General features: G+C 56.0%; 3 protein-coding genes across 5 annotated transcripts in view; 1 reads left to right on the top strand and 2 right to left on the bottom strand.

Moving 5' to 3' along the window:
• Positions 1 to 508: 508 nt before the first annotated feature.
• On the bottom strand, positions 509 to 10,326 carry SF3A2 (splicing factor 3a subunit 2). Of its 2 annotated transcripts, none has more exons than XM_070415732.1 (9): positions 10,236 to 10,326; positions 6,244 to 6,407; positions 4,865 to 4,936; positions 4,103 to 4,149; positions 3,469 to 3,578; positions 2,410 to 2,459; positions 2,190 to 2,330; positions 1,473 to 1,541; positions 509 to 1,351 (listed from the first exon to the last, which is right to left on the bottom strand). In XM_070415732.1, the coding sequence occupies exons 2-9, from the start codon at positions 6,367 to 6,369 to the stop codon at positions 635 to 637; spliced, it is 1,332 nt and encodes a 443-aa protein (XP_070271833.1). In that variant the 5' UTR covers positions 6,370 to 6,407; positions 10,236 to 10,326; the 3' UTR covers positions 509 to 634. The 2 variants fall into 2 exon arrangements, with proteins under 2 accessions (XP_070271833.1, XP_070271832.1); XM_070415731.1 differs by lacking the exon at positions 10,236 to 10,326 and adding an exon at positions 9,826 to 9,928.
• A 71-nt stretch (positions 10,327 to 10,397) lies between these two features.
• On the top strand, positions 10,398 to 12,562 carry PLEKHJ1 (pleckstrin homology domain containing J1). Its single transcript, XM_070415734.1, has 6 exons — positions 10,398 to 10,587; positions 10,693 to 10,760; positions 10,848 to 10,914; positions 11,704 to 11,794; positions 11,880 to 11,943; positions 12,021 to 12,562. The coding sequence occupies exons 1-6, from the start codon at positions 10,494 to 10,496 to the stop codon at positions 12,084 to 12,086; spliced, it is 450 nt and encodes a 149-aa protein (XP_070271835.1). The 5' UTR covers positions 10,398 to 10,493; the 3' UTR covers positions 12,087 to 12,562.
• Positions 12,563 to 13,497: 935 nt separating this feature from the next.
• Positions 13,498 to 18,354, bottom strand: part of DOT1L (DOT1 like histone lysine methyltransferase) — a 60,844-nt gene continuing 55,987 nt past the window's right edge. The window contains exon 28 of one of the 2 annotated variants that reach the window (XM_070415730.1): positions 13,498 to 18,351. In XM_070415730.1, the coding sequence (XP_070271831.1) occupies positions 17,762 to 18,351 (590 nt within the window). In that variant the 3' untranslated portion in view covers positions 13,498 to 17,761. The remainder of the gene's footprint in view (positions 18,352 to 18,354) is intronic. The other variant, XM_070415726.1, reaches the window with a different exon arrangement.

The raw sequence follows: 18,354 nt of genomic DNA, 5'->3' as shown, positions 1-18,354 counted from the left end.
TCTGGAGACAGCAGTGGGAATGTGAGCAGGGAGTGACCAACCCAGATGGACCAAACATCAACAGCTGCAGGGCTGGGCCTGGAGGAGGGCAGAGCCTCCTCCTTGAGGACCCAAAAGACACCAGTTCTTGCTGTGTTCAGACCACCAGGTGGGTGGTCTCCAGACTCAGCTGGAGCTCTCAAGAGTCTCCTGTCCACTCATCCTGCCCTTAGGAATCAAGGTGCAAAAGCAACTCAGGCATCTTGGCCTGGAGACCCCAAGGACAGAGAACATCCTCTGCTTTGCTCTCCTCCCACAGGCTGGACCCCAGACCCACAGCTGGCTGGCTGGCTGGCTATGTCCGTCTTCCATCCTGGAGTTTCTAGGACACAGATGACTTGTTGGAACACCCACCAGTGTCCTGATGGGCCAGTGTCTTGGAAGTCTGACCCTGAACCACTCCCACGTACAGTGGAGGGGCCACCCCACGGTGCCCCTGCCCACCCACAGACACAACAGTGCACCCAGGTGTCTGAGAAGGCTGTTTAATGAAATCTAGGGACACGGCATAGCCCTGTACAAAAACACCAAATTTCATCAGGGAGAAAAGACAGGAAAACAGGAAAGTAGACTTGCAGTGAGAGGGGGTGGCTCTTCAGTTGGCTGGGGGAGGGGGTGGAATGTTTCCAGGGCCCTCGGAGGGCAGCGGGGGTCTCATCATCGGGGGCATGGGAGCCGGGGGGTGGACCCCGGGATTGGAGGGATGAACTCCAGGAGGCTGGGGGTGAACCCCAGGAGCTGGAGGATGAACCCCTGGAGGAGGGGGGTGTACCCCAGGTGGCTGGGGGTGCATCCCTGGGGCTGGAGGGTGTACCCCTGGGGCCTGGGGGTGGACTGAAGAAGCTTGTGGGTGTACGCCTGGGGCCTGGGGGTGGACTCCAGCAGATGGGGGAGGGTGGACACCTGGGGCTGGAGGATGGACTCCTGGGGCTGGAGGGTGAACCCCGGGAGCAGGAGGATGAACCCCAGATGTTGGTGGGTGGACCACCGGTGCTGGGGGATGGACCCCAGGAGCTGGAGGGTGGACCCCAGATGTTGGTGGGTGGACCACTGGTGCTGGAGGGTGGACTCCAGGAGCTGGGGGGGGCAGTTGGGGAGGACCTGGGGGCCCTGCAGGTGTAGGCCCACTGGGTGGCATGGGGGGCAGAGGCAGGCCTCCTGGTGGAGGTGGAGGCAAAGACTCAGGCAGTGGTGGCCGTGGGGGCAAACCATTCATCAGTGGGGGTGGTGGCCGCTTCACCCCAGGAGGCCCAGCAGGGAGGCTTGGCGGGGCTGGAGGCTTTTCCATCTTAAAGTGGAACTGAAGAAAGAACTGGAAAAAAAAAAACCACAGAAAAGCTGAGTGGAGCCCCTGGGGGTCTTGGGAGGGTAGACAGGATGGCCAGGGCAGCCACCAGAAGTTCCTTGAATTGCTCGGACCTAGAGTGACTTACCTGCTTGGTTTCCCGGTTCCAGTGAGTCCAAAACTTGCCCTCGGCCTTGTCAATCTCTCTGCTTGGCACCTGCGAGGGGGAGGGGTGGAAAATGGCCTTAGGGAGCCCACGGCCCAGGTTTAGGCAGGGACTACTCCCCGGTGTTAGAGCAGGCCCAGCCGGGAGAGGCCCTCATGAAGGAATAGGGCTTGGTTTTGGGGTACCAGACACAGCTTACATTCTAGCTCTGCTGCCTAGTGACCCCCATCACCCCGGTTAAATAATACAGTGGGCCTTGACTTACGAGTGTCCCGACTAACGAGTTTTTCGAGATACGAGCCATCTCTTTTTTGCTTTGAGTTGCGAGCTAAAATTTGGGTTACGAGCCAGCTTCAGATACCCCACCACTAGTTGGCGCAGTGAACGTCACAGTGAACACCACATTAGCCCAGCATCACGTGTCTCACTCGTTCACTTTTTGATTTGACATACGAGTAATTGAGTTACGAGCTCCGTCATGGAACGAATTAAACTCGTAAGTCAAGGCCCCACTGTAGTTTACAATACGTGTTCACCAGTGTCTGTTCGGGCACAGGACACGGTCAAGGAATTCCTGACCAGCCCAGCACAGAGGCATGCACTGCTCTTGGTGGGGGTGCCACCTTAGGGTGCCCTTTCCCACCCCAGAAGTAAGCCCCTGTTGGGAAGGACACCTCTGGAGTGGGCAGCACAAGCTACCTTGAAGGCGATGGTCTCGTAGGGCTCAGCAGCCATCAGCAGGTACTGCCAGCGCCTATCTGGGGGCTCGATCCTCTGCTCGTAGGCAGACATGAAGCGGTGGCGTGGCATGATCCCGTCAGCGATCTCAGGATAGTCGATCTGCGGGGAGACAGCCAAGTGGCAGCACTGCTCTCCAGGAGCCCCTCCCCTCATGATTGGGCCCTGGGCCTCGTCTCACCTGGAACAGGAGGCTCTGCTGGCCCATCTCTGTGTCCCTCTGCTTGGTCACTGCAACACACAAGGGTCTCAGGTCCAGGCCAGCTCGTCACCCTCCCAAAGCTCAGGACCCCGGAGGGCAGGACACCAGGGGAGGTCACCTGTCTGCAGGGCACCAAGCAGGCCTGGGAGAGTTCTGTGCTATAGGTGCCACCTGCCCGAGACCATGCAGGTGGTGGTGGGAGAATGGCTCGGAGTTACTCTAACCCCCCGAGGCCTGGGACAGCACTGAGCAGGAAGTGAAGACAGGAGGCACTAGGTGTGTGGGGCAAGTGAGGGCTGCAACCCTGCCTCCAGGAGAGGGTGCCCTTCATATTAGAGTCCTGTGGCTTTTAGGCTGTTCTCTGCACAGCTCCCAGGCACGTAAAATTTCCCCATAACCCCCCCAATTCTCCCCACTACACTCATGACAGAAACTGACAGTCTATCACAGCCAAAAGGCCTTTGGTGGCCCCACGTGGACCCTGCCATTGTAGCCTGGTTCATCAGCAGGCCTGCCCCAAGGCCTTTGCACGCTGTGTCCTGTCTACAGTGGCAGACACACACAGGACACCCCCACATTTTGTTAGAACACAGTCCCCTATGTTCCAACAGGGCCATATAACCAGCTTTCTGAACTAAGTAACCCAGAGCTCTTTTCCCTGCTAATGGCCCTGCTGAGTAAGCTGCCACTAACATAGACCATTACCCTCCCATTCCACTTTCTCTTCAGGTTAAGAGGAGCCAGCTAGTTCTATGCTCACTGCCCCTCCCACACGTCACTCATCTTCACTAGGAGCTCTCACAACTCCCTGATAGGCGCACAGGGGAGTGACATCCACAAGGTCATGTTTGAGAAAGTTCAAATGGAGATGGGGCCCCAGTGGGGTGGGTGGTCTCTGAAAGCAATGAAAAGTATGAGCAAATGAAGGCCAGTGAATAGCAGTGTGTGTATGGCTCAGGGGCGGGACCAGGCTTCTGGACAAAAGGCTCACTCCTTCCCACACCAGCTGTGGGCCAACCTACCCCCAAACAGACTTACCTTTATAGCCCGGGCGGCCGATCTTCACAAACTTCTTCACTTCCACCTTGACCTTCTCTGGTGCTGGCTGGGCGGGGGCCTCCTTAGCCTCCTTGGCTGCTCGCCGGGCCCTGCAGGCATGACGGACACAGCGCTGCTGCTCCTTCACACACATATACACACAGGCCGCCAAGGCCACAGGCCCAGGTGCTAGGAGCCATCCTGCCCCCACATCGACCTTGGAGAGCCTCTGCTAAGTGAGGATGTTGGGGGGGGGGGGGGGGGGGATTGAATGGGTGGATGGGTAGGGGGGGTGTCTCCAGGTTTGAATGGAAATGGATGGGACAGGCATGGGCACCTTTCTCTTCTTGTCACATTTCCCACTGTTCCTTACTAGGGAGCCTTCGGAAAACCCACACCTCTTTCCTTGCTAGGTAAGGAGCATATTCTGTTCTTCCCCTCACACTCGGGTAGCCGTACCCACCCACCCAGCCACCCACGATGGGCAGGGCTCAATGTACTGATCACAGGCTGAGCTGGCCCCAGACTACCTCTGTACCATTGTCTGGTGTGGCTCACAGAGATGTCGGAGAAGTGCCAGCTCCTAACCCCAGGGCCCAAGACTTTGAGCAGGGAGAAGGGGTGACATACTCACAAGTTGGTCTGGTGCTTTTTCCCCTGGGTGTGCGCGAGGTAGCTCCCCTAGAGTGGGACAAAGGGAGCAGGGATGGGGCCTGGATGCCCCTCAACCAGGCCTGCTCTCCCTCTGCCTCCTGGGAGCAGGGCCCCCATATCCACAGTGCAGAAGGGAGAGACCCTGACACACAAGGCTGTTCAACAGCACACTGTCCATGGTTGTGAGCAAATTCCAAAACAAAGCGAATGTCCGACAACACGGAAAGGACAAACAGGACCGGTTCATTGCTGCATGCTGAGCCCAACGTGAGAACTTGTCAGACTATCGTATTGATGACCTCACAGTCGTTAAAGGAAATGAATTGGAGCTACACCGCTAGACCTCAAAACCCAATGTCAAATGTTCCAAGATGTGCTCATAGATGCACATCTGTATAACAATGGCAACAATGGTATTAAAGGAAAGTGGACAAGCAGCAAATTCACAGCACTGGTGGCCTCTGGGGGCCAGGAGTGCAGGGCACAGGCTGGGGACAGAGAGGGCTCGGTTTTCATCTAGAGTGACCAGTATCTCTCCTAGAGACATGTCTGAAGCTGTGCTCAGTGAGTGAGTGGTCAGGCGTGAGTGGCGGGCCCCAATCACCTCCTTCGCCCTTGGCCGAGTTATGAACAACAGGTTAACAAGGCAGAAGCCTGGAGGATGGGTGGGAGCAGCGCGTCCCGCCAGCTTCTCCGTGGGACAGGGGAAGGGACGTGTGGGGAACGGGCCCTGAGAACTCACCTCATTGTTGTGGAGTGTCAGGCACAGCTTGCATTCATACGAGCCCAGGTGGTTTTTCATGAAATAAGGGTCCTGGGAGGGAGGCACAGTCCATTAAATCGAGGGAGACGGTACCCTGAGCGCTGCCTGCCGGAGTAGTGCCTGAGAAGCAGGGCTCTCCCCTGGCTGGCAAGGGAGGGGTGGCTGTTGTCCTCTGGGACAGATGTTCTGGGACGAAGGACTAGAAAACTGGGGCCAGCTCGGCATCAGCCTGCGAGGGCAGTGCTGCGGGACCCCGAGTCTACTTGGCAGGGCTGGGGGTTGACCCTGTATCTGCAATAAGCGCCTGGGGCAGGGGTGGACATTGCTGGTCCCTGGCCCCTCCTCTGAGCCGAGGGTTCTCCAGGAAAATCCCTGGCCCCACATTGGTGGCAATTTTGGGTCTGGAAGGAGGCAGAGCCCAAAGAGCACTGCTGGTCACCCATCTCCAAGATTGGGGCAGGGATCTGGCCACAAACCCCACCAGCTTCCAAGTGTTGCAGCACAAGGCAGATACAGCAGAGGACAAGCAAGCGGGTGAAGGGAAAGGCGATGGAGACCCATGTCTCTCCAAGTCCTGTGGGCCGGACAGGTGACTCCATAAACCAGGGCAGCATGGCAGTGCTGCTGATCGCTGATGCGGAGCAGACCCGTGCGGTTCAAATCCTAACTCCACTGCTCAGGGGTCCTGTCATCTTTGACAGTGACACACCCTCTGCCACCACAACTGTTTCTTCATCTGGAAAATGGGGAAAGTAATAGAACCGACCTCACCAGTGAGGCTTTGAGGGGCTGCCTGGCACACGCAAGGGCTGTACATACCTCAGGGGGTTTCAAATTCTACGTGAACTATACACTGACTGCCAGGCTCTCACCTGGATCCCTGAGCAACATACATGGAGACATCTGTGATCATCATGACTGGAGGTGCTCCTGGCATCGAGTGAGCAGAAGGGATGCTGCTCGACACCCACAGTGCCTAGGATGGCCCCCCACAGACTGACGCTGCCCGATGTCAGCAGAGCCCAGGGAAGAACTGGTCTACCAACAGCTCTGTGTGGTTAAACTAAAATGTTGCCCTTCACTGCCTATGGCTGGAATTATATCAATTCATGTGCTGCTATCCTGGCCCTCCCCACTGAGAGTCTCCAAGCCACTGATAGAAACCCTTGAAATTTAGGGTAACAGTGGGTGGGCCGTGGAAACCTGCTGCTCTAGGTAGGTCAAGTTCCCTTTTTTACCAACTAGGAGACCAAGGCCCACAGAGCCAGGCAACTGCTCAAGGTCTCAGGTGTAAGAATCCGGAACATGACTCCATGGTGAGAGGGAGGCTGTGGGGACCCCCTCTGACCCCACCTCACCTTGTTGATGTCGATGGTCTCCAGGGCCAGCTGCCGGAGGCGCTCCCGCCGGTCCCTGTTGCTCTCGGAAGAGGAGGCCACGCCCCCACTCCCGGTCTTGCCCCCGGGGCGATGTTGGAAGTCCATGGTGAAGGCCTTGGGGCGTTACTGGACTGGGGGGATACCTGAAGGAGGGGGGACAAAGGGGAGAGGTGGTAAACGTTGCTAAATGTGGCCAGCTGTCACTGGGGGACTCAAGCCGAACAGGGGGAGCAGGTGAAGAGACCTCGCCCGACCCGTTTTTCACCCCTCACTCCTGCCACACCCGCCCCCCCCGCCCACATCCCAACACCACGTGTAAAAACCCCCATGGGACCAGTCTTCAGTCTCTGTGGGACTGGAACAAGCCCAATGCCTTCAGAATAAGCACCTGAATTGCTAGTGGCAGGCTGGTGTTGAGAAAGTACCCACTGAATCTGGCTCAGGGAAATCCAAACCAAGCAAATACTTAACTGCTCACCTAGAATAAAAACCAGTAACTACTGGAAACCAAACTGTTGGTTACTCACAGCCCACGGTACACGTTACCCCTCCCCTGGCAGCAACCCCACCCGAATGAACTGAGAACTCACACCCTGAGAGGAAGGTCCCTGCCCAGGTACCCTCGGCTCCCCAGAGAAATCAGTTTTATATTCAGAAAAAATGGAATGAGGGTTCTCTCAGCTGAGAGAGGCAGACACGAGAGGCTGAGAGGCTGGGGGTGAGGGCCAGGTTGAAAAGAGGGGAGTCCATCAGAACCAGCCTACTGACCAGCAGGCAGACTGTCGTCCTTCCTCCCACTGTGTCCAGAGGGCAGGCAGCCCCGCCTGCAGGCCCCCAGCCCAGGGCACCTTAGAAGACGTTCCCGGGGAAAGAACGCCAGGGAAAGTATTCTCAGACACTGACAGCTGGGGGTCCCCCATGCCAGGCCCACTGAGCAGTGAGACCCACAAGATAAGCATGGCTCTCCCACACAGAGCCGGTGACTTCACATAACAGACACAAAGCATCAAACATGCCCAAGGAACAAGACACCTAATGGAAATCCCAACAAGATGACAGCATCCTCCTGAATTATCAGAGACGTTACTGTGCCACGAAACTTGAACAGGATGCCAAAGGCCAGCCCAGTGAGTGAACCCTTGGAAAGTAGAGACTGGATGATCCAAATAATTGAATACGAGCGCTTGAAGGTCAAAGAAATCTCGCATAAAGGAGAACAAAAAAATGAAAAGACAAGAGCACAGTAAAAACCTAGATGGAATTCCAGAGTGAAAACAGAAAGAAAGAGAGAATATTATCAAAGATAATTACCAAAGAAGTAAAAGAAAATGCCCCAGGACTAAAAGGATCTAATTCTTCCCACAGGACAAAAAGACCTTCTTCAATAAATGGCTCATGAAACTTAAACCACCGAGGAAACCCGTTTCTATTAGCCAAAGAAACAACAGGTCAGAAAGCAGCGCGGGGCCAGCATTATTCACCAAGGTAGAGGCCGGCTTTCAGAACAGCACTGAACTCTAAAAGGAGCAACACTCTCACAGGTCTCCGTGTGGATCTTCAACCCAGAATTTTAATTTCATACCCAAACTGTGACGGTAAATGAAGCCATTTTCAAATAACCAAGGACTCAAAATCAATCCCTGATCAATCGATTTCTTCAAAGACTACCAGGAGGTGAGCTTACAGTAGGAAGAGAAGAAAAGGGTCAGACTGAAAACAGAAGCCAACCCAGGAGAGCGCTAACATAAAGTTCTAGGACAACTGAGGAGTGAGTAGCAGAATGCCAGGGTCTGGGGGAAAGAAAATAAAAGGATCAATTCCTTTAAACCTGCGGGAAAATACAACCTACCGCTGTGTGACGTGCTGGAGCTTTGAGGAAAATATTGACAGCTGGCAAAGAAAATCAGGCTCCCGGCCGGGTAGCTCCGTTGGCTAGAGCATCATCCCAATATACCAAGGTTGTGGGCTTGATCCCCAGTCAGGGCACATACAAGAAGCAACCAATGAGTACATAAAAAAGCAAAACAACAAACCCAAGTCTCTCTCTTGAATTGATAAATAAAAATTAAAAACCAAGCTAACGGAAAAGATGAAGACATTAATTAGCGCCCTGGCTGGTTTGGCTCAGTGGATAGAGCATCGACCTGCAGACTGAAGGGTCGTAGGTTCAATTCTGGTCAAGGGCACATGCTGGGGTTGTGGGCTTGATCCCCAGTAGGGGGCGTGCAGGAGGCAAACAATCAATGATTCTCTCTCATCATTGATGTTTCAATCTCTCTTTCCCTTCCTTTCTGAAATCAATAAAAATATATTAAAAAAAAAAAAAAAAGACAGCCCTAACTGGTTTGGCTCAGCGGATAGAGTGTCGGCCTGCAGACTAGAAGGTCCCAGGTTCGACTCTGGTCAAGGGCATGTACCTTGGCTGCGGGCACATCCCCAATAGGAGGTGTGCAGGAGGCAGCTGATCGATGTTTCTCTCCCATCAATGTTTCTAACTCTCTATCCCTCTCTGTAAAAAATCAATAAAATATATTTTTAAAAAAAAGACATTAGCTTTGGGGGGAGAGGGGAATGAACAGTACAGAAAAAGCAACACAGATGAACATGTTCTTGCCTTAATACTGAACAATATTTTCAGTCTCAGAAACAGAATTGGCCCTGGCTGGGTTGCTCGTTGGTTAGAGCATTGCCTGGATTGCCTCCCCCGCCAGGGCACTTACAAGAATTAAACAATAAATGCATACATAAGTGGAACAACAAATCGATGTTTCTCTTTCCCCTTCTTTGCTCTTTCTAAAATCAATCAATAAAAAAATTAATAATGAAAACAGAACTAATGATTTGGTGAGCGCGCATGACATAAAGTTTACGTTACATCCCGGTATGGAGGGTGAAGTTGGTGTGGATGGGCGGGGGGCAGAAATCAGACCGCATCGATCACAGTAAGAAGCCAAAAGGCTGAGTCTAAAAGCGACCCGTCCAGAAAGCGGCAAAGGCCGGCGGGAAGCTTTGCGCGGAGGCGTCCCCTGGGGCCGAGGAGGGTGCAGGGATGAATGACAGCTTTATCAACAGGCTATTATCTCCTTCAACAGGGCAAACGGATTATTAACATCGGGAACTTCTCCCCCTCGGTCTGCGCTGCCAAGGGGCATAGGAAAGAACGGTCCTGGCATCTCGGTCTGGCCGGTAGGGAAGTCGTTACCCTCGGGGCCTCGCTGGCGGAAAGGCCGGCTAGCGGGCTCCGGCGACGGCGGCGCACTCGGTCCTCCCGTGTGACTCTCGGACCACAAAGCCAGTCAACTAACGGACGCAACCTAGTGCTCACACAGGTCCTCGGTTACACGGGCGGCGCCATGTGAGTTGCGACCCCGACCCGATCTCAGCGGGTCTTCGGAGAGTTTCAAGCGAGCGGTGGGGCGCCGGGGACACAGAGGCCCCACATTCCTGAGTGGGCGACGCATTCGCCCGCCCTCAGCCGCGCCGCAGGCGCCCTTCGCCCACGTTTGGTCCCTTCCAGGGAACTCCGGGCTCCGGGGCCGCCGCTCTCGCCTCGCTCCTCACCTGCACCCGTGGCCGCGATCCCGTCGCCTTTCCACCCGCCACCGCCACTACGACTTCGTTCGGCGAACGAGCGAGGCCTAAGGAACCACTTCCGGGGCTAACGGGGCGGGACCTCCCTTGTGCGCAAGTTCCGCCCGCTCAGGAGCGCAGGCCAGACACTCGGAAAGTGCGAGGGAAGAGGCGGGGCTGAGAATGCGGGCCGGAAGCAGAAGTGCGCATGCCCACGAGGCTCAACAAAAAAACAAAACACACACAAAAAACACACCACGAACTAAAAAACACCACCTCTCAGTCAGTCTAACTCGCGCGAGGCCAGTTATCGCGGGAAGGAGGGCTGGGACTTGCCCTCCTCGGCCTGTTCCGGTCCATTTCAGTAGGGATGCTTACTTTCCAACCCGGGTCCAACTTACTGTATGGTTACAGAAACTGACCGTCGTGTCGCCCGCTGTCCCCTACGCCCGACGAGGGCGCCACTCTGTGTGCCGCACTCCCACCCCCGGACGCTAGTGCCCCTCCCGGTGATGGACAGGTTGAGAGGCCTGGGAAGCGCAGGCGCAGTAGCTTCGGAAGCGCTTCCGGGACGGCGCTGTGGAACTTTTTTGGCGCGAGTGGGGGGCGGCGGCCGGGAAATCGCGGTCCGCACTCCGCGTTCTGGGTCCCGGGCCGCCATGCGCTACAACGAGAAGGAACTGCAGGCGCTGTCCCGGCAGCCGGCTGAGCTGGCAGCCGAACTCGGCATGCGAGGCCCCAAGAAGGGCAGCGGTGAGTGGGGTAGGGGCTGTGAGCCGGGGACCGGGCGGACGGGGGTGCCGGTCGGGGCGGGATGGGCGGTCGCCGAGCCCGCGAGAGCCCGCCCTGTGTCCACAGTGGTGAAACGGCGGCTGGTGAAGCTGGTAGTCAATTTCCTCTTCTACTTCCGGACCGACGAGGCCGAGGTAGGGCGGCGGGAAGGCGGGCCCCGGGCTGGGGTTGGGGAGCTGGGGTCCCCGGACGGCCCGCCCATCCGGCTCGTCTGCCCCCAGCCCGTCGGAGCTCTCCTGCTGGAGCACTGCAGAGTCGCCCAGGAAGAGCCCAGCGGCTTCTCCATCAGTGAGTGCGGGGGGCGGGGACCAGCAGGCGGGGATCCGAGCTCCGCTCTGCCCCTCCCCATAGACGAAGTCCGCCGTCCCGGGCGGGGCTGCGCTTCTCCCCTTTGCCACCGCTAAGGCCACCAGGGTTTTCATTTCTGTCGGCGAGCACTGGCCTCTCGGGGTGCCTCTACTGAGAACCGGGGAGCACCGGTTCTCAATGCCCGGCTGGGGACCCTAGAGGATTATCCTGAGTCACCTTGAGAGGATCGAGTCTGCAGGGAAAGGCAGAACTTTTCGTTTTCTGGAGTGGCCTTAACGTACTGTCACAGACTGTGAGGCTTTCTCCCAGTGCTGGAGGGTAGAAGTTCGGGGTTGGGGTGTCTGCAGGACTGGTTCCTTCTGAGGGGGAACCATGCTCTCCCAATTTCTGGAGGCTGCTGGCAATCTTGTAGAAGGTCACCCTGATTTCTGCCTCCATAGCCCCGTGGCCTTTTCCCTGCGTGTCTGTGTCCAGATCTCCTTTTTTTATAAGGACACCAATCCCACCCCACTCTAGTGTGTCCTCACCTTAACTAACTACACCTGCAACGACCTTGTACCCAAATAGGCTCTGTTCCCAGGTTCCAGGAGTGAGGTTTTGAACATACTCTTTTGGGGGATACAGTCTCTAGCCTGTGGGAAGCGGTGAGCCCGAGCTGGGTCTAGAGGAGGGGACAGTTGTGGACAGTGGCAACAGGAAGCTGAGGCCGGTGGCCAGCATGGGTGGTGGTGGGAGTGAGCAGGGACAGATGGGCCCCTTCCTCTGCAGGTTTCATCGAGGACCCGGAAAGGAAGTATCACTTTGAGTGCTACAGCGAAGAGCAGTGTCAAGAGTGGATGGGAGCTCTGCGTCGAGCCAGGTAGGGTGTGGGGTATATCCTGGCCTGGGGGCCTGGGGCAGGGGCAGAGCTGGGCCCTGTGAGCACAGGCCACTTCCTTTCCCAGCTACGAGTTCATGCGCAGGAGCCTCATCTTCTACAGGAACGAGATCCAGAAGATGACTGGCAAGGTGTGCCTGGGGCACGGGAAGTGGCGGTGGGGGGAGAGCTCCCGGGCCAGAGCTCATGCTACCCCTCCATCACACAGGACCCCCTGGAACAGTTCGGCATATCGGAGGAGGCCCGGTTCCAGCTGAGTGGCGTGAAGGCATGAACCTGGGGGTTAGGCTTGGGCTCCTCAGCTTGACTCACCGAGGCCCAAAGGAGCCCTCCCTACCTCACCGGGCCAAGCCTGGGTTTCGGAGTGAGGTGTTTCAGTAGCCCCAGGCTGGTGAGGGTGGGCAGAAGCTGTGCCTTGGGACCCATCATACTAGTCCAGCACCTCTCAGTGCCACATGCTGCTGCTAGAGGACGAGTACACACTCCCAGGAGCTGTGCTTGGTTCCTCGGGCTCACCCATCTAGGGCCTGGTGGGCTCCCGAAGCTGGTGCAGCTCTCTTGCCCTGTGCAGGCTGAATGTATGAACTGAGATAATGCTGTGAAGGGCTCGGGAGCCTTGCCTTCTGGGCTGCTGTGAATTCTGCTGAGGGCCAGGGCCCGGCCAACACCTCTGGGCAGAGCTAGAAGCATTTGCCCTCGGGCTGGTGTACTTGTTCTGTTCAAATAAAGGTACCTCTTTTCCACACAGGACAGTGGTGCAGTGATGTCCAGTGAATGCAAAAAGGGACGTGTCCTCCACAGGCTGGTGGAGCTGGTTTCCAAGGGAAGTAGGGTTCCTGGGGGACAAGAGGTTCTCTTTAGGCCTGAGGTTCAAGTGCCTGGGAGGAAGGGGTGGGCCATCCAAATTGAGGGGAGGGGACACAGAACCTAGAGCCTAGAACAGTGGTTCTCAACCTGTGGGTCGCAACCCCTTTGGGGGTCGAACGACCCTTTCACAGGGATCGCCTAAGACCATCGGAAAACACATAATTACATATTGTTTTTGTGATTAATCACTATGCTTTAATTATGTTCAATTTGTAACAATGAAAATATATCCTGCATATCAGATATTTACATTACAATTCATAACAGTAGCAAAATTACAGTTATGAAGTAGCAACGAAAATAATTTTATGGTTGGGGGTCACAACATGAGGAACTGTATTAAAGGGTGGTGGCATTAGGAAGGTTGAGAACCACTGTTTATATATGTGTTTTCCGATGGTCTTAGGCGACCCCTGTGAAAGGGTCGTTTGACCCCCAAAGGGGTGGCAACCCACAGGTTGAGAACCGCTGGCCTAGAAAGTCAGGGAGGCTGGGAGCCCAGCCCAAGGGCCCTGAGGGAGAACGGGTGGGTGATGGGACCCTCAGATGGCCTGGGATCCCACCTCTGGTCACAGGCTGATTCTTTGAGTGCAGGCAGGACCTTGCAAAGGGTTTGGTTTTTCATCGAAGTGCCATCTCTGGTGGGGAGGAGGCCTGACCTAGTCAGATAGGTCTCCCCGAGGTGGGCACTCACTGCCAAAGTCACAACAGCTGCTTTCAGTGGCTGTGGGGCCTCTTCTGGGTGTGACCATTCTCCACAGATGGAGCCCTCAAGGTTCTCTAAGGTCTCACCATGTGAGAAATGCCAGCAGACCAGGTTCAAGTGAAAACAAACATTTTATTACAGTCTGGAGATGGAAATCAGAGTACAGTGGGGTTCCCATAGGAAAAGAGGGTCAAACCAGCAACCCCAAGTGAAACACAGTCTACCAGAAGGACAAAGCAGGGCTGGTCTGAGACACAAGACATAAGCCAGCATGGATGGACCATGGGAATGGGGGTGGGGGCGGGGTGGATGAACAGTCTCCTTCGGACTTTGTGGATAAATAAAAGGGCGAGCGGGTCTTGCGAGCGGGTCTTAAATAAATCATTAGTCATAGCTGGAAGGGAAGGAAGGCTGGCTCCTGACCGGAGGGTCTTCAGAGTTAGGTTTTCCTGAGCAAAGCACCCTCATAGCCCTGGGCTTCCCTGAAGTTGCCTGGAGTCAGCAGCACTGGTCTCTGCCCAGAGGAGACTAGAACTTGTCCTCCACACAGGGATGGTTGTTCATGCACCCCGCCCCACTCCTTTGCTGCCCTCCCCATGCCCTCACTGCCAACAGCGGCTGATCAATCTCACAGTCAGGAGGGCTGGAGGGTGCACAGAAAGGAGACCCCAGCGCTTGGGCAGACATGGTTGTGTGGGGAACACAGATATAACACGTCAGTAGGAAGTCCTGCACGGTGGCACACAGTTATCACAGAAGTGATGCAGTGTTTACAGGGTTGCTTGATTCCAGACCAGGGACTTGCTACATGCTGCAACTTTGCTACTGCTAACCCTGTAGCTTTTTTAGGGAGCCCTGTGCTGGAGGACGGGATTGCAGGAAGTGGGGTGAGCACAGCACCTTCGTGTGCCAAGAGCACAGACCTGGAGGTAAGGGAGCCAGGGCAGCAGTTACAAGACAGCCAGTTATGAGAACCTGTCTAAGCACCATCTACAGCCTGACGATGGCTCTGGGCCAGGCATCACCCCTGGTACACAGGGCTCTACCAGGACGCACCCGAGGAAATTGGGGAGTCAACAGCCAGGCCTGTTCTGCACCCTTTTGGGCCTGTGTTCCACAAGGCCACTGCCCACCCCCCAGAAAAGCTGGCTCTAGCCCTGCCTCCAGTTATCAGGAGTGAGCCCCAGCCAGGCTTGCCACATCAGCCGTCCCAGACAGGCCACGGGCCCCTGGCAACCACATCTGGAAGGATGGGCTGTGCTGGCCAGACTGGGGAAGGTAGGAACTTGAGGCTTTTCTTGGGTTCCCATGTTCCCTGATGGTGTCATCTCATGGGGACAAGCACCAGAATAGCAGGGCTCTGACTGAACCAATCTAAGCCTGAAGCACCCTCCGCCGGGGGTCCAGGCCCTGCTACTAGCCAGGACCTTTGGCTGATGGCCCTTCCAGAGGACTGAGGGCTTCTGGACACACCCTTTCAGGGAAAATGCACAAACACTGTTCAACTGAGACCCAGGACTGTTAGAGACTGCAGCACTGGGGGGACCCGATAACCCTGTTGGCAACTTCTAGAAGCATCAGAACAGCTCTCCTGCCTTCATGTGAAGCCGGCCTTTGCCCTCATTGCTCACCCACAGTGCATTCATTCCCAAGCACCAGGGAGGCTGCTCTAGGCGTGGGGGCAGGTGTCAACCCAGCTGTGGCATTAAAGGGCCACGGAGCAGCAATACAGACTGACCAAGGGGATGTGGGCACTTTGGCCCTGGGCCAATGCCACCTGTATGCACTTGAATAAATAAAAAGGTTTTTCCCCCTCACTTTTTTTTTTACATTTACTGTGCATTATACAATCTAAAAATAAATGAAGTCAAGTCTATGAAATTTATAAATTTTCATCACATCTCTATAAAATACTGTCACTCGTCAGCGTGACTCTCTTCTATACAGACATACCAGGCACCCATGGCTAACCTGCCCCACGCCCCGGCCAGTGCCTTGCTTGACTGCGCAAGCCCGAGACAGTACAGACATACAAAGTAAAGCACTTGCTCCCCAGCAGCCCCACATTGGAGTCAAGTACCAGACCTACCCCATGAGCACCACTCACAGCAGCCCTCCTCCGTGCAACATCCAGAGGCCGCCCACTGGCCCTCACCAAAAGGCGCCATCCCTGGGACCAGGGCTGACAATCTGGCTGGAGCGTTCACAGTGAAGGGGTGGGACAGAGGGCCTTTTCTGAAGGGCATTAAAACCAAGCGAACCACCCTTGACCAGGAGATAGGCATGCCTTTGGTATGGGAGAGCTTGGGGATGACAGGGCAGGCGCATCAAGGACTGGTTTTGGCGTTGGTCAACCTCGAGTCAGCACCAAGAGAACGTGGAGATGGCAAGGCCTGGCGACGAGATAGCACCGGGCCCGGCTGTTGGAGTCTCTGCTGGCGGGCCAGTCCGTCCGGTCGATATCTTTATATAGATCCTCTCATATATAGTATTTACATTTCTTAATAGGTTGCCTTTATGACTTCGGTGGAATAAGTCAAAATTGTTTATACTTTTTAAAAAACGATAAATATTTTATCTAAAACTATTGACAGTATAAGCTGGAGCCAGGCCCAGCATCTCCCGCAGGTCTGCGCAGCGTGGACTCAGAGCAGAGCCTCGTCCTCGGTCCATCCCGCCATCTGGTCGGCCACCAGCCCTGCAGCCCACCTATCCTTGCACAGGTCTCGAGGTTGAGGTAGAAATCCTAGTTACCTGCAGAGACCGGCGCAGGAGGAAAGGCAGCACAGTGTTAGCATCTCACTGGGAGAAGCCCATACATCCCCAGGCTGGGAACCAAAGCCTATAGACAGATGGATGGACAGAAGGAACTTTGTTGCAAACAGCGCCCTGCCATGCCCCTGGTTCAATCAGAGGTGGGAGGTCACCAGCCCAAGGCCTTTCATGGGGCGCTGGGTCCTGGCCTCCTCACCTCCCTGGTCACCACATGCCAGCTCATGGGGAGTGAGCGGGAGGTGTACCTGTGGGCAGCCCCACTGACAGGCCTGCATGCCCCAGCAGTGAGGTCATCACTGTCCAGCTTAGGGAGACCTGTGATGGGCCTGGATAAGATGGAAGGCAGGTGTCCACTGTGGGTCAGGACAGGGAGCCTGACACCCAGATGCTTCCTCGTATACATCTTTGACCTCTTCAAGCCAGTGCCTTCTCTGACAGCATGAGGCCACTGTGAGCTGGAGCCACCCTACCTTCCAGACTTTTCCATCGGGACTGAGGCACTACCAGAAGGCCATCAGACTCCTGAAGCCTCATGTCTATTTCCACTTAAACACATGCAGACGGCCAAGGAGAGCAGGCAGACCTCATGCCTGGTCCTCAGTGCCAATTAGCACCTAGCTTGATCCTGGAGTACTCACCCCATAGGCTGTGGACTTGCCCAGAAAGGCCCTTTGCCCTACCAGCAGTGGCTGAGTCAGCTGCTCCAGGGCCCCAGCACCCTCACAGCCAGCAAAGGAGCAGATGGCCTTCCTGCAGGCCTCATAGGCACCTTCCTTACCCCATTTCCAAAGTCAGGCCCTTCCTACACTGTTCTCTGACTCCACACTGACATCAAAATCCTTGAGGGCCAGAGGAGCACCAATCACCTGCCTAAGCAGCCCTTCCTGTGGCTGTGCTATGCTCATCCCATTACCCACAGGCCTCTGATGCATGTGGGCTGGGCCTGCACAACCATCATCTTCTGAAGGCCAGCTAAGTACCAGAGGCCTCAAATGCATAAAAATTTCCTAAAACCATGAGGTACATTCAATAAAACAGGCTGAGAGAAGCCTAAGAGTGGGCAAACAGCCACACTGAGGTTCAGAGCTGCCCCCACGGCCCCACACTGGGGCTTCCTGGGTTCCTGACGACTGCAGACATGCAGCTGGAGGGTGGCAGCAAAATGGAGCTGGACTGCACAGCCAGGACCCTGGCTGCATCCACCTCCTCCTGGTCCCTTCCATGCAGGACTTAATGCAGTACCCTGCCTGCCCAGCCTGCAGGGCCTCCCTGATCTGCTATTTCTTTGGCCTGGAGCACTGTGGGACCTGGTGGGAAGGTCCAGTGGGCACCAAGGGATTGGCCACTCCCCTCCAGAGCTCTGTGGTGGTGCGCAGGCTGCACTCAGAGGTCAATATGCATGGCTGCCACAGTCTCCCTTCCCGCCCTGTGCTTATTTTTTCTTAGCGCCTCTCAGAACTAATGGTCCCAGGCCCCTCTGCAGAGCCCTGTGGGCCTGTCCACTCTCTGTGGAAGAAAGGACAGGTGAGTTTCTTGTATGGGCCACCTGGTTGGGCTCTAGCCTTACCTTACAGAACAGAACGGCTAGCTAACCAAGGTCTTTATCGCGGCTTAACCCCCGCAAGGCGCGCGGCATAAGGAGGCGGCATGCCAAGGGAAACCCACACGGCGGATGGCCCCGTGGAGCTGGCCTGTGGGATCATGGGTGAGGCCTGGGCCAGAGCCAGTCCAGGCAGGGGCTGGTGGTGCACCATGAAGGAAGGGCGGGAGACCTTGTGTGGGAGGGAGGCGAGCTTGATAGATAGAGAGGCGTTAGCAGGAGGCAGAGAGGCGGCAGAGGAGGCAGGTAAGAAAGCTTGGTTAGCCGGGAGGGGCGCAAGATTCTGCAGGAGCACAGGCTCAGAGTTAGCAGGGAGCAGTGCAGGAGCAGGAGGCAAGGCGGCGTTAGGAGGAGGGGGGGGCACGTGAAGTGCTGGTGGCCCCGCAGGGGGCCGACCCAGGGGCAGAGGAGGCTGGGGTGGGGGCTGCCTGGTCTCCACAGAGGACAGGGCCTGAAAGGAAGAGGCGGGGGTACTGGCCACCGCCTGCATCGGGGTTAAGCTCAGCGTGGTGCTGCGACAAGCAGCCCCGTTGCCGAAACTGGCTCCAAACGGATGAGTGGAGGCGGAAGGCACCGTGTGGTTAAAGATACCTG

The sequence above is a fragment of the Myotis yumanensis genome, unplaced genomic scaffold (assembly GCF_028538775.1).
Source record: "Myotis yumanensis isolate MYYU_CA2020_CCGP unplaced genomic scaffold, mMyoYum1.0.hap1 SCAF_5, whole genome shotgun sequence".
NCBI classification, from domain to species: domain Eukaryota; kingdom Metazoa; phylum Chordata; class Mammalia; order Chiroptera; family Vespertilionidae; genus Myotis; species Myotis yumanensis.
This window is presented reverse-complemented; position numbering and strand designations above follow the sequence as displayed.